The sequence below is a fragment of the Strix uralensis genome, chromosome 4 (assembly GCF_047716275.1).
Source record: "Strix uralensis isolate ZFMK-TIS-50842 chromosome 4, bStrUra1, whole genome shotgun sequence".
Classification (NCBI taxonomy): Eukaryota; Metazoa; Chordata; class Aves; order Strigiformes; family Strigidae; genus Strix; species Strix uralensis.
In genome coordinates, this window is record NC_133975.1 from 88,751,272 (window position 1) to 88,768,283 (window position 17,012).

Genomic DNA, 17,012 nt, shown 5'->3' on the forward strand with positions numbered 1-17,012 from the left:
AAAAACAACTGCACTGGAACCATTTACAAAAGCCTTGTCTGTTCGCTGTATTATTACGATCTCCCCAACACCCATCTTGGAGCTGAGACACTGCTGTCCCATTGCTCAAGCTACACAGCTGCTTCAGTACAGTCTCCTACAGAGTGCTCAGGTTATGAATTATGCCTGCAGGGACAGAGAGCAGAAGCAGTGTATATAAAGCATCTTAGTCACAGGGAATGTCTGGACGCCATTCAATTTGCAAATCAAAAAGACAAATCCAGTGTTTTACAACTCAAAGCAGCAGATAAACATCTACCAATTGGATTATCAAGACTGTAAATTAGCATCCCTCACCCTGCACTTTTCATCTAGTCTGAAAACAGCATTATTCATGTGACCACAACAGGCAAGAATCTCATATCAATTTTTATTATTATAAATACTATGTTAGAACAGAAAGGATGGTGCCAAGCTCCATTCTGCTGCTATTTTGCATCTTCTTTCTTGGCTCCTGCTTCTATTTTCAGGGGTTCTGGAGCTGCACGATAGGCAGGAAATGCTTCCCAAGGACTATTCAGATCAAACTTGCGAAATTCCTGAGATAGCTCCACAGGCTCTGCCACTACCCGTTTCACTTCATCATCATACCGCACCTAGAACAGGGCAAAGGACACAAGCCAGTCATTTCCATACAGTCCCCACAGCATCTCTGCTATCTGCTGTACACAGTCATGACCCAGACCACCCTCTGGTTACAGGCAATCCTACTTCTTGTGCCGTGGATAGGCCACAGACCTCTGCCACAGCTTCAGTTCTCCTCATTATGAAACAAAAACCCTCCAGATGCCACCAAGACCTTTGCACTCTGCAGGAAAACCCTCCTCTTTGCTACCATGTACCTCAGGTGACCTGACTAATCACCCTGAATTAGGAGTGCCCAGCCTACAGTCCATATGAGTCCATGTGGAATAACGCATAGTTTGTCATATGACAAAGGAATTTCTCCTGAGTCACTGAAATAAGGTGGCCCATTCACCTGCCATAGCTGAGGACTACTCTCATGAGTCTTTATAACATGGCAGTTTGTTTGGTTTTAGTTGTGCTTCTTAGTGTAACACTCAGAATATGGGACAAAAAGACAACCAAGGTGAAATGCAGGCGAGTACCAGACACTTTCAGCTGGCTTGCTTTATCCTCATTGTGCCAGTCCAGATCTCCAAACCACAGCTCAGGAGATGCTGCCTGGTCCTCACTTGCAGGATTTGCTGTTATTTCTAATTTTTTTAAAACCCTCTGTGACTTGCAGAACCTCACTGTTTTCTCCTGAGACTCAAGTCAGTCTTAGAACTGCACCAAATATGACTGCTGCTGCAAGGCGGTCATCTGAAACTAGACAGATACCAAACACACTCATTTCACCTGTGTTTTGACATACAGAGGTAAATATTTGATAAATAGCAAGAGTCAGTTCAACTAGAGTTTTGTAATGTGGGGCCTACAAAAACTCAACAAAATGGAGTTTCAACTGCATTAAGATCAGTTCAGTCCTTTATTCCTCTGGGAATCTCCAGTTTTGCAGTGGAAAGTTTAATCTTCCAGAAGACACGCGAAAAGCAGAAGCACCTTCTCTGCCTGACAAATATCTCTGGTATACAGCAGATGAAATCTGCTCAGTGTCTCTGGCCTTAGGCTGCCTTATTACTGATGATATTTTGTGATGACTTTGAATTTCCATGCAGGAAATCTATAGAACTCCTCTGGAACACAGACAAGTGAAACATCCTTAGGGCCTCTCAGACAAAGGACTGTAAAGCAGTCACATCTCTGTACCGAAACTCAAATAAGAGTATTGGAGAGATTTGATAACTTTAGACATGAGCATATCTCCTACCTCCACGTAACCAGAGAGTGGAAAGTCCTTCCGGAAAGGATGGCCCTCAAATCCATAGTCTGTGAGGATTCGCCTTAGATCAGGGTGGTTGGCAAAGAAAACACCATACATGTCCCAAACCTAAATGAAAGGGAGCCAAGTAAATTGGATTAGGAAAAAAAAAAAAAAACCCTTCATGTATTATGTTCATAAAACTTCAGTTACACGCCTGGCTTTGTGCAGTGCCAGCAAAACTGGTGCAGGAACTCATTCAAAAGCAAGTCAAACACCTTTTCACCCCCTACTCTGAAAAGGCAGCCAGGAAAACACTTCTCTCTCTCTCTCTCTTCCTCAGGGCCCTGGGAATCAGTTTAATCAGGAAAAGACAGCCCCTCTCCACAGACTCTGCTCCCAAGTAGACTGGCACTCACCTCTCTCTCATACCAGTTTGCTGCCTTGTGCACAGACACTGCTGAGTCGATGGGTGTCAGCTCATCGGTGTATGTCTTCACACGGATCCGACTGTTGAACCGCAGAGACAGGAGATTGTACACAATCTGAAGCAGAATAAAAGACATCGGTCTTGTACGGCACTTATGGCTCTCTGCAGTACAGCAATGGCTAAGCAAAGGCACATGAAGACTATTTCAAATATTTTTTATCAGTAGAATCACATTCAGCACTTCAGAGCTGGGCACTAAGACACTATCACAACTGAGGTGAAGTGATAGCTTATCATTTTCGTCCTTGTAAGTGTAACAAAAATAATGTGAGATTTAGAAAACATGACTGATGAAGGAGAGCTGAAGTAAAAAGGGATACTAAATCTTAAAAAAAGAATACTGAAGGGATGGAGACACTTGACAATAGTCTTTCAACAGTCTGTCACAAACAAAATGGCTATCAATTACTCTCAGCATCCAGTGGGAGAAAGCTAAAGAGATACACTTAATTTTCAGCAAAGAAGTTGGATACCAGGGAAAATTTCTAACTCTTCTGATGATGAAGTACTAAAAAAAAGGCTGCTTATGAGCATTACTAGAACCTCCAGGGCAGCGGGGGGGAGCAGGAATACTTACTACAAACAGGCTGAGAGAAAATGCCAAACCTTTGTTAAGAAATTTTGTAGCCTCATTTGATACTGCCTCTGTGAAGATGGCTGGAAAGGTGAATTCATTAAGGTCTGTATTTCTATTATTTCTATGAATCTACTACCTTGATTTTTGAAAGAAAAATCCTGAATAAAAAAAAAATCTTCATTTACTTCAGAGACTGGAGGCCTTTCAGTTAAAGAAACTCTCTCTACAACTCTCAGGATTTTTTTCTAATCATGAGTTATGTTACTAAAACTCAAAGCTGTTATTAGCAAAGCAAGAAGGAGCTACATTTGAAAACAACAGACATCTGATTAGCCAATATAGGTAAGGTAAACCTGCCACCCCTTGCTTTCTGAGCAGCTGTTGCTAAGTGATTTCATACAGGACAAACCACAGGGGGAAAATAAATCAGCTACTTTTCATTATCCTTGTTACTTGCTGGGAACTAAAAATCTACCAATTCACTTCTCTTGCCTGAAAGACAGTCTGCCCAGATTAGACAAGGGAAGACAGACATCTCCTCACCCATAAGGCTGCCTAAACCACAGTCAGCCTCCTACAGCCTGTGAGCCCTAGGTATTTTCTGGCATTGACTTTTACAGATCTTCTAAATTAAACTACAGTAATGTCTTCGCAACAATACTGTGAACAAAGCTTTCTAATAGTACGTGATCAGACAATATGATGAGCCTGTGGTTTCCTCAGAGATGTATCTTTTCTTTTTCTATCTGCAGCTCCAATTTTTCTGCAGCTGAAAAGCTATATGGCAAGATATTCAAAAGCATCTGTGGGAACCAAGTCTCCAATATTCACCAAAAGTCAGTGGAAGTTCAGCGCCTGAAATCTTCTGAGAGCTTTCTGAAAATCTGTCTCATCTCCTATTTGGTCCTGACTTTCAGGGATTTTTTTTAAAATAACTAAATAGCTTTTTTGTTTGTTTGTTTGTTTTTTAAAGAGGACAATTGTTAAGAAGATTGAGGGGATTTAAAGAAAAACATCATCAGTTGTGACAACAGCAGCTGACAGGCCTAAGTGGAAGAAAGAAGAGCACCAATTCACATCTGGCCAGAAAGAAGTCTCTAGACACTTTGGTAAAACCAAAACTATACCCAAAAAAAAAAAAAAAAGAAAACAAAGAAACAAACAAAAAGCACCTTTCAGCAGAGCACAAAAGGAAAGTCAAACTAAGAACCCACACAATATCAACTCTACTACTGCTTCCATGATCAACAGATTAAACGAACCCCAGCATTTCAGAGTGGATTTTAATTTTCACTGTCAGCAAAAAACGTGCTCAGAGCTGCAACAGCACCCACAGCCATCAGCACTTGTGAAAGCCCTGCAGCTATGACCAGTTCTTACCTCAAAGCGGTACTGCCGAGACGGGACATCGACAGCAGTCAAGTCAGCCAAGGATTTGAACTGGGCATTAGTGTGATCTCGAAGGAAGGTCAGAACTGGAATGATCCCATCTGGATGGATCAAGAGTTCCAGCTCATTGAAACAGGTCACCTGATGAAGACAGTGGCGAGGTCATGAGTACAAACACCAACAGGACTGAACGTTACACTCGAACCTTATGCCAAATCCAGCAGAACACCCAAACAAAGAGAGTATATGGCGCAGCAGACACATAGTGACATCAGATGAAGAGGCTTAATAACAGCAGTAACTTTCATGTAATTCTGACAATCCTTCTTCCCCAGAACAATTTCTGAAAACGGCAAACAAGCAAGTGTTCACTGGGTCCTGTCCCCCTGACAAGAACAGTTTCTCAAACAGCACCTACCTGGGCTTGCTGGATATACTTGGGCAGAATCTCAGCTACATACTCCCCAAAAACACATAGCTGCTTCTGTTCTACTTCATTTTTTGGTCTGACAGTAGCTAAAGAGAAAAATAAAGTTCCCAAGATTATGGCAGGAAATACAGAAAGCTATGAAAAGAAGAGTAGCAACTCCCATCCCTGACTTAAAAATGCCTTCAACCTGCCTCCTCAGTAGCTCTAGCAGAAGCCAGGCAGTTTCAGGTCCAGGCAACCTGCAAAGTTTACTGTGGTAAATCCAAAACTAAACACAGTAGTGGAATATATAGGATGCTATAAGAGACTAGACTATAGCAACATATGTGTGTTGTGGTACACAGAACATGGAACTAGAGACTTTGATAAGGAAGGAAGTTTGCATCAGTGCTAGACAGAATTTTTTTGTGTGTGCTATAAATAGAGCAGGATGAACAGTCCAACAATGGTGGAGAAACAAATAACAAAAAAGAGAGGGGCAGAGATAACTGAACAATCTGAACTCTGATACTGCTCATGACTTTCAGCCTGGGTCTAGAAAGGATCTTTTTTTCCTAGACAAAATAATCCTGGTTTTCTTTGATGTGCCAGCATCTAAGCAACCCCCTCATAGTCAAAGCACCCTAGGATCTCAGGCTGCTCTCTCGTTGTTGTTACGACTACAGACACCCCTCAAGGTTCAGTGCAACGAAGCTCTTACCGAGGCACAACTTTGCACAGAAGCCGCAGGCAGGCCCACGAGAAAGGACGCAGCCGGGAATCCAGAGCAATACGGTTATCAAAGGAAACACTTTTCCGCGCAAAAATCCGGTTTATGCGTGATGGGCACCCACCAGTTCCCGGCACACCCACTAAAAGGTGTTTTATGGCACAGAGAGTGCCCAAGGGCAGCCTCCGTCTCTTCCCCCGCCCCGCTCCCGCCGCTGGCCCCGCTCACTCACGGCGAGTCTCCGCGGCAGAGCTCCCCGCCAGCCGGGCCCGCGCCGCCACTGCCGCCGCCGGGCCTGCGCCAGCTGCGGAGAGAAACGGACATGTCGGACCGCCCGCCAACCGCCCGGCCCGGCCCGGGCCTAACCGAGTCCCGCCGCCGCCGCCCCGGGACCAGCGCCCTCACCTCGCAGCACGGCCCGCGCCACCACCCCCCGCGCCGCCGCCGCCAACATCCCCGCCAGGCCACGGACGGGCAAGGGCACGGGCCGGAAGCGGAAAGCACCGCCGCGCTTCCCCCCGGGGAGGCGGAAGCGCTCTCCGGGGCTTCCCGGGGACGCTTCCGGGTCGGTGGCCGGAAGCGGCGAGTGCCTGGTAGCGCCTGGCGCAGGGTGAGGGCTGCGGAGAAGCCGCTGGGGCACCCCGGGGCGGCGGCGGGAGGCTCCGGGGCGGCGGCGGCATGAAGGGAGGCGTCGCAGGTGGGTGCTGTGGGGCCGTGCCGGGGGGCCCGGGGAGCGCCGGCGGCCCGGGGCGGGCTGGGAGCGGCCCTGCCGCCGGCCCGGGGGCAGCGAGCGCTGCGGAGAGGCGGGGGGACCCCGGCAGAGCCGCGGGTGAGGCAGCGCTGTGGGGCGAGGTGACTCCATGGCGGTTCCTGGAGCGTTAGCGAGGCCCTGGCGCGGGTCTTCGCTTTACCGAGAATTAGCTGTTTTCTGAAGTTGTTCTGGGGAAGAAAGATTGTCAGAATTCCGTGAAAGTTACTGCTGTTATTAAGTCCCTTTATCAGATGTCATTATGCGTCTGTTGTGCCATATACTCTCTTTGTTTGGGTGTTCTGCTGGATTCAGCTTAATTTTCGGTCACCTATAGCCTGGCGTAGGGCAGATCGTTGCTTTGGTAATGCCTTATGGGACACTTTATTGTTCGTGCGCGTCTCTTTCTTCATAGGGGAGCTGCCGGGGATGTGAAGGGGAGCTTTGTGTTTACAAAGAAGGGTGCGAGATTCACGGTAGTCTTTAGCTGCTGTTGGCGTTTCTTTTGTGACTTGGACCCAGTCCTCTGGAAACTGTGCAGGGCAGTGGGATCTGCCAGGATCCCTGTAGGGATCGAGAGCTTTAACTGAAGCGGGAGCCAGTTTGTAGGATAGGCTTGTACTTGGTAAAGCTGGAAAAACAGTACCGATGTGTTCCATGCCCATTGCAGCTCCTCAGTCTCTTACGGGCTAATGTATAGGTACTTTTTAGACAGACCAGAAGTATGGTAAAATCACAATAAGGGTATAATTAAGGCAGGCCATCATCAGGGATGGGACGGACTTGTCTAGCCAAGTAGGGATGTAGACGCTGCTTCCCGTGAACAGAACTGAGGAGCAAAGAACTTAGGAGCCCTCCTGTATCAAGCAGAGCTATTGTAAGCAGATGCATGTTGGACAGAATAAAGCATGGAAGAGTAACTACGAATCTCCTGGGGAAAAATCCCATCTTTGAGAAATATTGTACTGGAAATCATGTTCAGTATTAATTGAGGAAATTTGTGGTATCAGTCACCATGGCTGATAGTTGAGGTGTAAAAATAAGCTTATAGTGAATGTAGGCGGGCATCTGTTTGCTCCTAATGCTGGCAAGAGCCATGTTAAAAAGAGCTCTTTTCTACAGCAGTCCTTCTCTGGTTCAGAAGTTTTTTCAACCCACAAGCTGCTTGGAGCTCTGCAAACAATCTCTGGTACCTACTAAGAGTGTTTGGTACCTACTAAGAGGTGTTAGCTGTTAAATTGAGTTCTCCTTGCCACTTGGGAAACAGTGGCTAACAACATCTAACAGGTTATTTTGCATGCTGAAGGTGTCTGGTGCATTAACAAACTGAGTATAACAATCAGTTATTTCATTTGGTTAGCTTGAAGGACTGGTGGTTATGTCTGGCAGACTTCTTACGCATCTTTTTTGGTAAAAACAAGTTCACCTTGCTTGATACCACTGCACGGAGTCATCATCTTGGTTTTGGATGGTAGTTACCTCCTCCTGATGATGTGAACTGCTGTCTGTGCTCTTCGTTAGTATGATACTGTAATCCTTTTTCCATCTAGCCCAGCTATGGTGCTGCCACATTGTTTTGGCTTTGTGAGTTTCCTAAGGCGGTTGCTGGACTTTCCACTTGAATAACCGTTGCTGCATTTCTTTGTGTCAGTGAAATGAGTGGTGAAAAGATATGCATGTCTCCCAGTTCTGCTGGGGTGTGATGCTCACTGTACTGGAAGTTTGGTATATATTATAATTTTAATTATGCCAACTTCTGATTTCTTGTTTGAGATTCTGAAGCTCAAGCAGAAGTTTTTGGCTGTGCTATTTATATTCAGTCTAAAATATGCTGGCCTCTTACCAAAATGTTTGATTTTTCCCTGTACCCTGAAGTACTGCATAATCTTGTTAGTGGAGAGAGAAAGCCGTATAATTATTGTGATTTTACAGATTGCTGGAGGTCTGATCTGTGCAGCACCATGGACTCTTCAGAAGAGACTGGAGGCTCCTCTGCAGAAGAAAACTACTTTGTGAACTACACCTTCACCGACCGCTCCCACTCAGGCCGCGTGGCCCAGGGTATTATGAAATTATGCTTGGAGGATGAGCTCTTTGCTGATGTTACAATATCAGTGGAAGGCAAGGAATTCCAGCTGCACCGTTTGGTCCTCTCAGCACAGAGTTGCTTTTTTCGTTCTATGTTCACTTCCAACCTAAAAGAGGCCCACAACCGGGTGATTGAGCTGCAGGACGTTAGTGAGAGTGTCTTTCAGCTCCTGGTGGACTATATTTACCATGGGACTGTAAAGCTGAGGGCAGAGGAATTGCAGGAAACCTATGAAGTGGCAGACATGTACCAGCTGACTGCCCTTTTTGAAGAGTGCTCCCGTTTTCTGGCTCGTACGGTGCAGGTTAGGAACTGTCTGCAGGTCATGTGGTTGGCAGATCAACACAGTGACATGGAGCTCTACACAGCTGCCAAACACTGTGCAAAGTCACATTTGTCTCAACTGCAAGACACAGAGGAGTTCCTACACCTGCCCCTCCGCCTGCTGACAGACATCCTTACAGGTAAGGAGTTCCTGAGACTTTTAGAGACTCTGTCAGGGACTGAACAAAATAGATCGAAAGATGGAAAGATCTGAGCTTTCATAATCACTGTCTATTCAGAGACTTAGCTAAGTTAAGCAAAGCAAAAAATTCTGGATAACTTAATCAGAAAAAAAACTATTAATTGTTACTGGACATGAAGTATCTAAGCTATGGAAAAGGAACACAGAGGATGCTGGTAATTCCCAGCAGTCAACAGGTCAGAAGTATTACAGGTTTTTTAAACATAACTTAGTAACTTTCAGCAATTTGTTGTATTTTTGTTTGCATTAAAAGTAAAAGAAGCCTTACCATAAATGAACATCTTATGAAAGTCTTTTTTCTTCTTTAGTTTGTAATCGTTTAACATAGTAATGCAACAGCTCAACATTTGTAAGAAGGCTTGAGCACAAGCCATATTTTTAGGCTATGTTAGAGTTATTAATTATATGTAATTGTTAGGATTATTTAGGCTAGACACTCAGCTGACTGAAATAGAGGCATTGTAACATCTTAGGTAATACAGTAATTACCCTTCTTGTAAAGGTAATAGCCTTCCACAGTAATGGATGCAAAGACTCAGTGTTGTGAAGGATGTGTGAACACATCAAAAACTTAGTCCAACTGCCACCAATCCTTAAGATTTTCTGCTGCCCTGGTAGGTACAGCCAGTACTTGAAAACCTGTCTGTGATGCCGCAGTCACAACTCCATTTTTGTGCATTTATGTATCATTGCTAGAGGAAGCAAGAATGTAGAAGCAGCTCATACATTCAGATGTGCTGGCCTTGGGGCCAGAGAGATTGCCCCTTTCTTGCTTTAATTAAATAATTTCGTAAATGAGTAAATAACTACTTTGTGTGTCATGTGTTTTATATGCTGTTACAATAAACCTACCGTGACTGGATTCTTTGGAATACTGGCAAATCTGTCCACAAGACTTAAAATAGCCTTTAAAGTGGATGCTATGCATATGAGAGTTTTACAGATGTTGCATTGTATTATCTCTATTGGATCTAAACCGATTCACAGTCAAAAACCCATTGAAAATACGTACTGACAGCTCAAAAAAACGATGATAAAATTAGAGTAATTTTGTTAACTATCTACGTAAAGATTTTAAACTACGTTGTGAGTTCATTAAAAAAAAAAATTCACAAAATCGTGAAATGAAGCTATGGAGGTCAGTCACCCTTAACTTCTTCGGGATTCTATGTGGTAACCATAGTTTTAGGACTATGGCCTTTAGTGTTTGTGGTCCTAAATTAAAACAATTGCTCAACAAAACTTTTTTCCCATGCATCATCTATTTCCATATATAGAATCACTTTACTCAATATTTATGCCAAAGCTTAGCTCATAAAATTGATTCAAATCTGAAATATGCTCCTGCTGTAGGGAAAATCTTTTACTTTTGCAATTCCTGCATCTTTGTTTAGTTAATGGAGAATTAAGTAGAGGAAGCTGTTAGTGGCAAGGATTAAAATGAATTTCACAAAATAGTGATTTATTAAGCTTACCTTTTGCTGCACTCTAGGACCCATTTCAAAATCAAAGTTTTTTCATTTAACCACTAAATGCGATGGATAGCTTATGGAAATCCCTTTTTCTAATAAAGAGTTGAAATACCTGCTTTTGTTCTACACTTTTTCTCCTCCCTTCCAGTATAGAGAAAACTGTTGGAATTTGCTTGATGCCTTCAGCATCGTTGAATCAGGGTTTGTCACGTGAGCAGACTACAAAACAAGAGAGCCTTCATAGGGAGGCCTCTCAGTGACTACAGGCATAATTGCTGGCTTTAAACTGGAAGTAAATACTTAAAATCTTCTAGGTAACGTACTGATGACGATGATGCAATAGTTTGTGGCATAACCAAAACTTCCAATTATGTCTGGAAACAAATTGAAATCTGGTGCAGTCTGTTGAGTGTTTCCTACTGTCATGCTGCTAAGGAAAGCTATAGTAGCTCACTGGGGATTTCCAAATGTTAAGAGGATGGCAGCAACACCAGATGTTCAGTCTTGAGGGTCAGCTGCCTGACAGTGCTCAGAGAAGGAAAATTTCTGCAGATGACTTCTGCTAGATAGGTTTCTAGGACCAGCCAGAAAGGCAGGCAGCTGCTGAGATTCTCAAATAGGAGAATCTTTTTGCCTGAATGCTTAAATAAGAAAATACTTTTTATCATCACAAAGCATGTAAGTTCTCTTTCCTGCCCTCTTTCTCTTGGATATAGGTTCCTTTGTTGAAACTCATCCAAAGTGCTTAAGATCTGGCAGCTCTGTCTTCTGCTATTTATCCAAACTAATTTCATGTAGATGTCTGGCTGGCAGCGCTGATCATGCCTGCCAAAATCTCTGTATCTTTTTTTTCCTATCTGGAGAAAGTAGGGTTTGTGGTGGGACTGGGGGGAGGGAGTCACAGGAAAAGGATGTTCCTGAGCACATACACCTTTGTCTAGATATCATAAATGCCTTTCTGTCCCCAAACCGCAGATGGCGTTCCATGTTCTCAGAATCCAACAGTTGCCATAGAAACCTGGATCAACTTCAACAAGGAGGAGCGAGCGGGCTTTTCAGAGACACTGCGATCAAGTCTGAAGGTATAAAACAACCTTCTGTTCCGGGATCGGTGTCGTACTTGGTGGTTTCGCACTTTCCAAGGCAGGGTGTTCTGCTCACAGGTGTGACTTGAAAGTCACAAAGCACAAGTGCCATTGAAATTCGTGGTGCTTGCAGGAGGAATACTTTCATTGTTATAAATAGCAACTGCGCTGACAGCTTTTTTAATTTAACCTGAGGCTGCTTTCACTAGTGATTGGAGCAATGCCACTAATGACTTATTTCACCAGATGCTCCGTTACCAAAGAGCCCATTCAGAAATCTGAGTTTGGCTTTCTCCTTATAACTCTACTCCATCAGTGATGTAACCAGCCCTTACCTAAACCGCAGACACTCGTGTTCCCATGAAGTCTGTTGCTATTTTGCTATGTCAGATACAACTGGTGTCTTGGAAAGATTTTGAGGCTCTGAGTCCTTAATGCTGTAGGGTGGCAGGACTTGGGAAGCAGGTCACACACCTCAGGCCCACAGGTGGGTGCAAAGGTGAAAAATGCAGGCTTAGGCATCACTGATATTTGTGTAAACAGGTCCAATTCTGCTGACACATTCCTCCTTCTCTCAGGTGATTGGAGAAAATGTTCACATCTACCTGATTGGAAAGGAGTCGTCACGTACGCACTCACTCGCTGTCTCTCTGCATTGTGCTGATGATGACTCCATAAGTGTGAGTGGCCAGAACAGCTTGTGTCACCAGATCACTGCAGCCTGCAAGCATGGGAGTGACCTATACGTCGTCGGTGGCTCCATTCCACGACGCATGTGGAAATGCAACAACGCGACCATAGACTGGGAATGGTGTGCCCCTCTGCCCCGTGACCGGCTCCAACACACCCTTGTCTCCGTGCCGAGCAAGGATGCGATCTATTCACTGGGGGGGAAAACTCTCCAGGACACTCTCTCTAATGCCGTCATCTATTACAGAGTACGAGACAATGTCTGGACAGAGACCAGCCAGTTGGAAGTGGCCGTCTCTGGAGCCGCAGGTGTAAACCTTAATGGTGTCATTTACCTGCTGGGTGGGGAGGAAAATGACTTGGACTTCTTCACCAAGCCCTCTCGGCTAATTCAGTGCTACGATACCAACACAGAGAAGTGCCACGTGAAGCCATACGTACTGCCTTTTGCCGGGCGCATGCATGCTGCTGTGCACAAGGATGTGGTGTTCATCGTAGCTGAGGGGGATTCGCTGCTCTGCTATAATCCTCTGCTGGATAGCTTCACCCGGCTCTGCCTGCCAGATGCCTGGAGCTCGGTACCATCCCTCTGGAAAATCGCCAGTTGCAACGGCAGCATCTATGTCTTTCGCGACCGCTATAAAAAGGGTGATGCGAACACTTTTAAACTTAACCCAGCCACCTCTGTTGTAACAGTCACAAGCGGCATCAAAGTGCTGCTCACTAACCTGCAGTTTGTCCTGGCCTAAGCAGGGAAACCAGGCCATGATAGGAAGGGCAGCAACAGTGTTCTGCTGCGCAGCTCAGAGGCACCCACCACCCTCAGCACTGGTCCAGTTACGATGAGCTCACTCATCCAGTAAAGACCCCATCCTCTATACCTGTGCAGAGGAAGTATGGGCTTTCTGGCTGTGGGCCTACTCTTTTACATAGCACTATTAAAGTTGAACTGCTGCATCTTAGATTTCAGACAGACTAAATGCTATTACTTTGATCCCTTGATGATAAGCTGCTTGAGTTTGAGGCCCAAACTGCAGCAAATGGCTTTTTTAGCCTGGAACCAATCCACCAATAACAAATCCTGTGGCATATGGACAACGTCCTCCTTGGCCCAGACTGCTAGTTTTAACTGCCTAGGAGACTGTCGCAGAGTTAGATGTGCACTGTGTCCTCCAGGGATGTCCCCATTTAAACACTCCTGTGTCCCTACTGCAGAAGGAGCAACTGGCAGAAATATTTGCAGCAGACAGATTCCAGAGCTGACCCCAAGACCTTTAGTAGGTTGCATTATTCAGCACTTCTCCTAGAGGAGTGGTAACAAACCAGGAACTTGCTTACTGCTCTGTCATCACCTAGCGTTAAAGAGGGAGATCATTTTTATGAGTGTTGGCTTCCTTTACTGTACAGGGAATCCCCACCTGTAATCATAGTGTTGGTGAAAGACAGAATTAAGACCACGTCCTCCCACCCCTCTCTGTTGGCACTGTAACCCTTTGGGTACGAATCTGAATAAAGTCTCTGCTGAGACAAAGGTTTCTTTTCCTTTGCTGCAAATATTACAGAACTTCCTTTGGATTGCAGTTTGGCTCAGCACTGGTACTGTGTGTGGGAGAGAACAACTATGGGGCTCCAAGAGAACTAAGACATTAGCCATAAGGAAAGAAAGCTTTAATGAAACAGCCCAATGTCCCTTTTACTGTAATTTATGTAAAAACTTCTTTATTGATGGTCAAGAAATACAATGCTTAAGTCTTCATTAGATCATTAAAACGTAAGGTTTTTTTAAAGCAGCCGAGACAGAGATTTTGATAGTTCTTACTGACACTATGCAGTTGTCCCAGTGATCATGTTCCTGTGAAATGTCTCCAGGACCTGGACTTGCTTGTGCCGAATGAGGATATGAGGACGGATCTTGGCAATAGCCTCTATTGCTTCCTGAGGGCTCCAGTGATGCAGCTGAAAAGGCAGAAACCCTGCAAGTGAAAATCCATTCCATCCCTGCACCAGTTAATGGAGCCTTCCTGGAGGCTACAGGCAACATTAGAGTTGTTAGAAGACTCGCTGCTTTGCCTCTTCTGTTTACTTTATGTTCCTCTGAGGGGCCTGAATGTCCATGCGAGTTCATGGAATGAGTCCCACGGTTAAAGAGGAATGCTTGCTGCCTGGGACCTCCATTTTCTGTCTCACCCATGCTTCTATCATGTTGTGAATAGTTTCCTGTCCTAGTCCCACCAGACCAGAGCAAAAGTGCAGCTTGCTCTTTTTGTTGTTTTAAAACTTTACGAGTACTCCCATTGCATTTCAGCACTTAGAAAATTTTCCCTTCAGTGCTAAGGGAAAATTTTCCAGGGAACATTTAATAACACCAGCAGAAGAACTGACAGGTGGGATTTTGTTCTTAGTGCTGGCTTACCCAGTTGAGTCTGTAGAGGAACTTGGAAAACCAGTCACTTCTCTTGATCCTGAATTGTATTTATTTAAAAGCTTAGAAAGGCTTGCCATTTCAGTTAACCAAGGAGAAAATCTGAACAAAAATGGACATTTATCTCCTCAGTAGACCTACCTTCATGCATGACTTGTTATTCCCATCTCAATCCGTTCCTCCGTAAAAAGAATTAAGAAAGGCAGAATCATTCAGAACCTGTTGAGAACTTACTATACTAATGGGCCAGAAAACCAAGCAGCTTCCTGAAGTCTGACTGATCTGCCAGAACTAGCAACAGATACTATCAAATCATGTGTTTCAAAGCTTTGTTGCAATAACAGTTTCTCTTTCCCATAAGGTCAGAACATCTTTGCCAGTGCTTGTGCTATTAACTCAGCTGGCAGAGGCAGACTGTACAGATGAACAAAAAGACTGCTTACAACGGCAGCTATATTGCAGCTTCACCGCCATCCTGTTGCCAGGAGGCATTATCTCGACAGTATTATAAACACAGATGAACAAGGTGTGCAAAGATAAACTAGATTATCAAAGAAAGCTTAGACAGCAGTTCAGCAAACATTAATTTTCATTTGTTCATTTATCCTGCGTTTGCCACAGTCTACAAAACGGCAATGTAAGTTTGGGGCCTGACCATCTACCTCTCTTAAAATGGGTGTCCAGTCCAAACTCTGTAAAATCATGGAACATCACTGCACCTGTACATGCTCAGGCTTCTTGAGCAAAAGGAAACTAAAGGTTGGCTGTATCTACCCAGACTGTATCAAAATAAACCCCATTTAGCATAGAATCCTTACTTGAATTAAATATGCTGCCACCAAGGTGGCACTGCGGGAGCGTCCTGCCTTGCAGTGCACATAGACACTGTTACCGCAGGCTCGGTGTTTCAGTATGAATTCAACACCTTTGTGGAGGTTTTCCAAGGTGGGGACTCCAGTTAGATCCACGGTGCTGAGACGCAGTTGCTCCACTCCCATTGCCTCCCATTCCTGAAATGAGCACAGCAGAGTCGATCAGTTAACTTTCTGTGGGGTTTTGGTTGGCTGTTTGTTTTTTTTTTCCTGAAAGAAAACGCAGAACCTGTTGAGAGAGTTGGGAAATTCAGTGGGGCTGCAAGCAGGTGAACGTCAATCCTTTGAATCAGATGTATGAAAACTTTAGTGCTGCCTATCAGACTGCAGGCATGAAGGGGAACTGGAAAGATGTGGGGCAGCTAAAGGGAAGGAGGGGAGCTGGGTTTTAAAAGTCGGCTTAGGTACGAAGGAGCCAGGTCTTCGCTGTCAGAGGATTTGGCGGTCGCTGCCAGGATCACGGCAGGAGGCGGCTAAAGCCTCAGGGGACAGGCGGAGAGACAAGAGACCCTCCCCGGCGGGGCCCCAGCAAGCTCCCCGGGCTCACCTGGGCGGAGCAGCAGAGGAACCGGGTCTCGTACTCCTCGTTGAGGGCGACCACGGCGCGCACGTTCTCCTCCGCCACCAGCTACGGGCACAGGCACCGTCAGGCACCCTCAGGCCCCGCCGGCCCGCCCCGCCCCGCCGCGCCTGCCTTACCGTGCGGCTGCGTCCCCGCAGCGGCAGCGCCCCCAGCAGCACGGCGCCGTCGATGCGGTGGAACCAGGGCCGGTGGACCCAGGGCCAGCGGGACCCGGGCAGCCGCGCCCGCGCCACCGTGTACAGCAGCGTCGGGTAGAAGAGCAGCCGCGCCGCCGCGGCCCCCAGCGCCTCCGCCACCGCCATCGCGGGCTCCGCCGGCCGAGGGGCGGGGGAGCGGCGCGGACGAGCGCACTGAGCCGGGGGAGCCCGCGGAGGGAGCGGGGCGGTGTCGGGAGGGGCCGGGGCCGGCCCCTCCAGCTCGGGCCCGCCGTGGTCTCTCCCGGAAGCGCCGCCATCTTGCGGAGCCGGCCTGAGGCGGCGCAGGGAGCCGAGCGGGGCGCGGGTGGATCCCCGAGGGCAGGTGAAGGCGGTGGCCGCCAGGAGGAGCTCGGGCCGGGCCGGGCCGGGCCGGGCAGGGACGGAGCCGAGCCGAGCCGAGCCCAGTCCGCGGAGAGCGCGATCGCGCAGGTAACGGCTCTCCTGTCCTCCTCCCCCTTCCCCTGGGCTCCCGCCGTGAGGCCACTCGTGCCGGGCCGCGGCGGCAGCCTCTGCGGCGGGCGCCTCGCTCCTGCCCGCCCGCCTCTTCACCGCCTACCCCGCGGCGCGAAGGGGCTGGGGCCCGCGGGGGGGCCGCTGTTCTGTACGCGCCACCCCGGGGGCGGTGGCCGCCCCTCCGGAGCCCGGAACCGGAGGCCGCCGGTTGTATCTGATCCGAGCTCTGACAGCGCCTCGGGCGGCGGCGGCGGGGGGCGCTGCAGGTGCGAGCGCAGCCCGGGGTGGCGGTGGCATTGGGGGGGGGGGGCTGCGGCGGGCCCCGTGTGGCCCCTGGGGCCGGGGAGCCGCTCCCCCGGGCTGCGGCTGCCGTCAGCCTGCCGGGCTGGGCGGCTGAAGCGCCGCGGAGCCGCCCG

The 17,012-nt window shown here is 47.2% G+C and overlaps 4 protein-coding genes across 27 annotated transcripts in view; 2 read left to right on the top strand and 2 right to left on the bottom strand.

The window, feature by feature from the left end:
- Positions 1-395: 395 nt before the first annotated feature.
- NDUFS3 (NADH:ubiquinone oxidoreductase core subunit S3) lies at positions 396-5,993 on the bottom strand. Its single transcript, XM_074867647.1, has 7 exons — positions 5,865-5,993; positions 5,692-5,763; positions 4,739-4,836; positions 4,312-4,461; positions 2,284-2,409; positions 1,874-1,993; positions 396-635 (listed from the first exon to the last, which is right to left on the bottom strand). The coding sequence occupies exons 1-7, from the start codon at positions 5,911-5,913 to the stop codon at positions 468-470; spliced, it is 783 nt and encodes a 260-aa protein (XP_074723748.1). The 5' UTR covers positions 5,914-5,993; the 3' UTR covers positions 396-467.
- Positions 5,967-13,600, top strand: KBTBD4 (kelch repeat and BTB domain containing 4). 2 transcript variants are annotated; one of them, XM_074867620.1, is made up of 4 exons: positions 5,967-6,069; positions 8,140-8,760; positions 11,270-11,376; positions 11,958-13,600. In XM_074867620.1, the coding sequence occupies exons 2-4, from the start codon at positions 8,169-8,171 to the stop codon at positions 12,816-12,818; spliced, it is 1,560 nt and encodes a 519-aa protein (XP_074723721.1). In that variant the 5' UTR covers positions 5,967-6,069; positions 8,140-8,168; the 3' UTR covers positions 12,819-13,600. The 2 variants fall into 2 exon arrangements, with proteins under 2 accessions (XP_074723721.1, XP_074723720.1); XM_074867619.1 differs by having other exon boundaries at positions 6,014-6,156.
- A 160-nt stretch (positions 13,601-13,760) lies between these two features.
- PTPMT1 (protein tyrosine phosphatase mitochondrial 1) lies at positions 13,761-16,330 on the bottom strand. 2 transcript variants are annotated; one of them, XM_074867648.1, is made up of 4 exons: positions 16,063-16,330; positions 15,911-15,991; positions 15,310-15,501; positions 13,761-14,025 (listed from the first exon to the last, which is right to left on the bottom strand). In XM_074867648.1, exons 1-4 carry the CDS (start codon positions 16,246-16,248, stop codon positions 13,894-13,896), a joined length of 591 nt encoding a protein of 196 aa, XP_074723749.1. In that variant the 5' UTR covers positions 16,249-16,330; the 3' UTR covers positions 13,761-13,893. The 2 variants fall into 2 exon arrangements, with proteins under 2 accessions (XP_074723749.1, XP_074723750.1); XM_074867649.1 differs by lacking the exon at positions 15,911-15,991.
- Positions 16,331-16,365: 35 nt separating this feature from the next.
- Positions 16,366-17,012, top strand: part of CELF1 (CUGBP Elav-like family member 1) — a 69,775-nt gene continuing 69,128 nt past the window's right edge. For 13 of the 22 annotated variants that reach the window (XR_012628843.1, XR_012628844.1, XM_074867621.1 and 10 more), the window contains exon 1: positions 16,473-16,572. The gene's annotated coding sequence lies outside the window, so the exon portion shown is untranslated. Of the gene's footprint in view, positions 16,573-17,012 lie in introns of all 22 variants that reach the window. The other 9 variants (XM_074867640.1, XM_074867641.1, XM_074867642.1 and 6 more) reach the window with 7 other exon arrangements.